The sequence below is a fragment of the Phalaenopsis equestris genome, unplaced genomic scaffold (assembly GCF_001263595.1).
Source record: "Phalaenopsis equestris unplaced genomic scaffold, ASM126359v1 Scaffold000877, whole genome shotgun sequence".
In the NCBI taxonomy this organism is placed as follows: Eukaryota; Viridiplantae; Streptophyta; class Magnoliopsida; order Asparagales; family Orchidaceae; genus Phalaenopsis; species Phalaenopsis equestris.
In genome coordinates, this window is record NW_018165317.1 from 563,185 (window position 1) to 566,211 (window position 3,027).

Sequence of the window (3,027 nt, forward strand, 5' to 3'; positions counted from 1 at the left end):
CGTAAATGATCGTCCTACGCCCAAATTACAAAATTAACACCCGACAGTGACAAGCTCCACGGCGACTTTACAACTCTAAGACTTCCCTCCGAGGAGAGCATCTACATGTCTCCCCTCCGGGGAGAACAACTCCATGACGCCACTCCGACAAATATCCCCAAGATTCCACTATGGGGTGGACAATTCTAAGGCTTCTTTCAATCGTCAACTCTTCCTCTGACGTCCAACTCTCCCCCCGATGGCCAACAATTTTCCAGAAAGAAAAACTTCAAAATGACAAACCCACAAGATGACGATAAAAATAGAGCACGAAGTGAACCTAGCGTGGAGTATTATTAATTTTTCATTTAGCAATGAACAAGAAAATTGGAGAACTTAATATGTATAGATAGTAAATGACACTTAGACATCATCAAGACAAAACAAGTCCTCCTCGGAGGTAAAAATGCTTCAGTTGGCGGCCTCCCATCAATCGGTCGGCTAAGCTCTTTCCTTCGGCAACCTTACGTTAATCAACCTGCTAGATCTCTCCTCGATCCACTTCACGCCAATCGATCCCCATTCTCTCAAGTGGTCGATTAATTCTATCACGAACCTTGAGGTTTTCCAACAATCGGGTAAAAGGGACTAAAGTACCATCTGCTTCTCTTTGAAGCAGAGCTGAATATGTAATTTTTATATACTTCTTACCCATTTTATCTGTTATAAATAGGAAGACTTCATAATGTAAAAAGTAAATTTTTGGGCTCCCCCACACTTTTTAGATCATGCATCATAAAATAACAATGGTCCACGAGCCCGGTAACACCCCACTTTCCCCACGATCAGGACCAACGAAAGTCTTCCTCCTCCTCCTCTCTCTTTCTCTCTTCTCTCCCATTTCTCCCACTCTCTCGATCACCTCTCCTCGATCCAATATTTTATTCCTTGAGCACGGTTCACCGAATAGATTTGGATTCAAATTTAACAAAATAATAAAAGCGTAGTAAATAGTACATAATAAGTTTAACAAAAGAGTTTAAATGTTGCATGAGTAATTAAACTAAGGAGAAAAATATAAAATAAAAAAGTTTATCTGCAAATAATATTGTTTCATTTAAGAGGAACAATTGTTGATCAGTCATCATGAAGTGAATCACTAGACTAAAAATTAACTTAAATTTCAAAGTAATAAATATAAAACAAATTGATAATTTCATACAAGCAAGCTTTAATATTCCATTTAAAAGATACCTAAATCATACTGGACATTACAGTGCAAACTATCAGTAAATCAACACAAAATAGTAAGAAATACAAGAGAAAATGAACAAGGCAAGAAAAATAAAGAAATATACAACTCTAGATATACCCAAGTCTGAGCTCCAAATCCAAGCGTCCATCTAAATCACCATAGTGATCAATTTCCATATCCAAGCTCAGCTTCAACACCTCCTCCTCCTCCTCCTTCATAACCCTCCCATCCCTCCTTCCTCCTTCCTCCATGAAGTTCCTCCACTCCCTAACTCCAAAGAAAGAAGAACCAGAAGAAGGATTAGATGAAAGAGCAAAAGTTTGGGTAGAGATATAGGAAGGCAATGTGTAGAGAACTGAAGAAGGCTTCTCATCTCTGGCATTCAAAGAAGGTGGTGGCATGTTAAGGTTAGGCACATTGTTAGGGTTAGGGTTGGACCTAAAGTTAGGGTTAGGGTTTGAAGAGGAGGGATGATCCCATGGAGGGGAACACTGCCTAAGTCTTGCTCTATCCCTTCTATGAACATTCATGTGCCCTCCTAGAGCTTGTGCTGACCTGAACTCCCTCTTGCAGAAGCTACAAGTGTAGGACCTTGGAGGCCATGAGAACCTCACAGCTGAAGAGGGATCTCCTCTTGCAAGAAAACTTCTCCCATGCCTCATGACTTGCTGATCTCTAATTTGTTTGTAGTTGTTTTCACTGCTGCTGTTGTATTTTTCTCTAAGTTTCTCCATGACTGAACTCTGAGTTGATGAAGGAGGGAAGGAAGAAGAAGATGGTGGATTTTTGGGCTCCTTCACTCACCTGAGGACCACAGTGATCATAGTGCAGAGTTAGAGAGACTTTAAAGTAGTTAATATCTCAACTGAAGGAGACTGGCGCACTGGTGGAATATTTGAGTTATAGCCATACTTTTGTTGGGCAGTGTGATTAGATATTGAGATATATAGTTTCAAACTCTCATAAATTAGTATATTTTTAAGAAACATGCTTACATGTATGGTAAAATATATGATTGTATTTAACTATAAAATTGCAAGTAAAAAATATTTTTTGGTTACTTTTTTTTATTAACTTTTTATTATTGAGACAAAATAAAGTGTAGCTAAAGATTATTGTAACTAAAATAATAATAAGGTACGCTTTTAAGAAATAATAATTTGAACTTTTAGTCACATTTCTCCAAAAATAAATAAATAAATGATTAAAAATGCAATTTTTGGGTGTTGTTTGGCTATAATCTCAATCTACATTAAATAAAATTTATCAAATTCAATAAATTCCATATATTTGTGGGATGGACATGGAGCTCGCGAGCGCGACAACAATCAAATTTATTAAATTCAGATATTCGTCGTAAAAGAAATGTAAAGAAATCGATCTAATATTTAGTTGAATTTAATTTTCATTTTTTTTGGTAGTTAGCAAAATTTAAGTTAAATTCATAACTAAATACTATTAAAAGTATACTATCAAACATCCCTTAATCAAACTTTTAAACATGAAGTTGACTAAAATTCCCCTTAATCAAACTTTTAAAGATAAAGATGATTAAAATTCATACAAAATCCAACCATTTTCAACAATGGATGACAACAACATAAAAATTTGATAGTGAAGGAATTAATTAGAGAAGGAGGAAGTAGGCATCAAACTCTAACCCCGAAGCTGAAAATCCCATTCGCGGCACCTCCTGCAAATGTCTGTTTCCTTAAAAGTCTTGTGCATAACAGAAGAGGAATCCATTTCCTGCAACCTCATGCTCCTTTCTCTCTCTTCACTCTTCAATTTCC

The 3,027-nt window shown here is 36.5% G+C and overlaps 1 protein-coding gene across 1 annotated transcript; it reads right to left on the reverse strand.

Moving 5' to 3' along the window:
* Positions 1-1,341: 1,341 nt before the first annotated feature.
* Positions 1,342-2,096, reverse strand: LOC110032067 (transcriptional regulator SUPERMAN-like). Its single transcript, XM_020735580.1, has one exon. The coding sequence runs from the start codon at positions 1,966-1,968 to the stop codon at positions 1,342-1,344; it is 627 nt and encodes a 208-aa protein (XP_020591239.1). The 5' UTR covers positions 1,969-2,096.
* Between the last annotated feature and the right edge of the window lie 931 nt (positions 2,097-3,027).

Bases quoted from the DNA above. Each gene is read 5' to 3' on its own strand.
- LOC110032067 (XM_020735580.1), bottom strand. From the start codon at position 1,968: ATGGAGAAACTTAGAGAAAAATACAACAGCAGCAGTGAAAACAACTAC.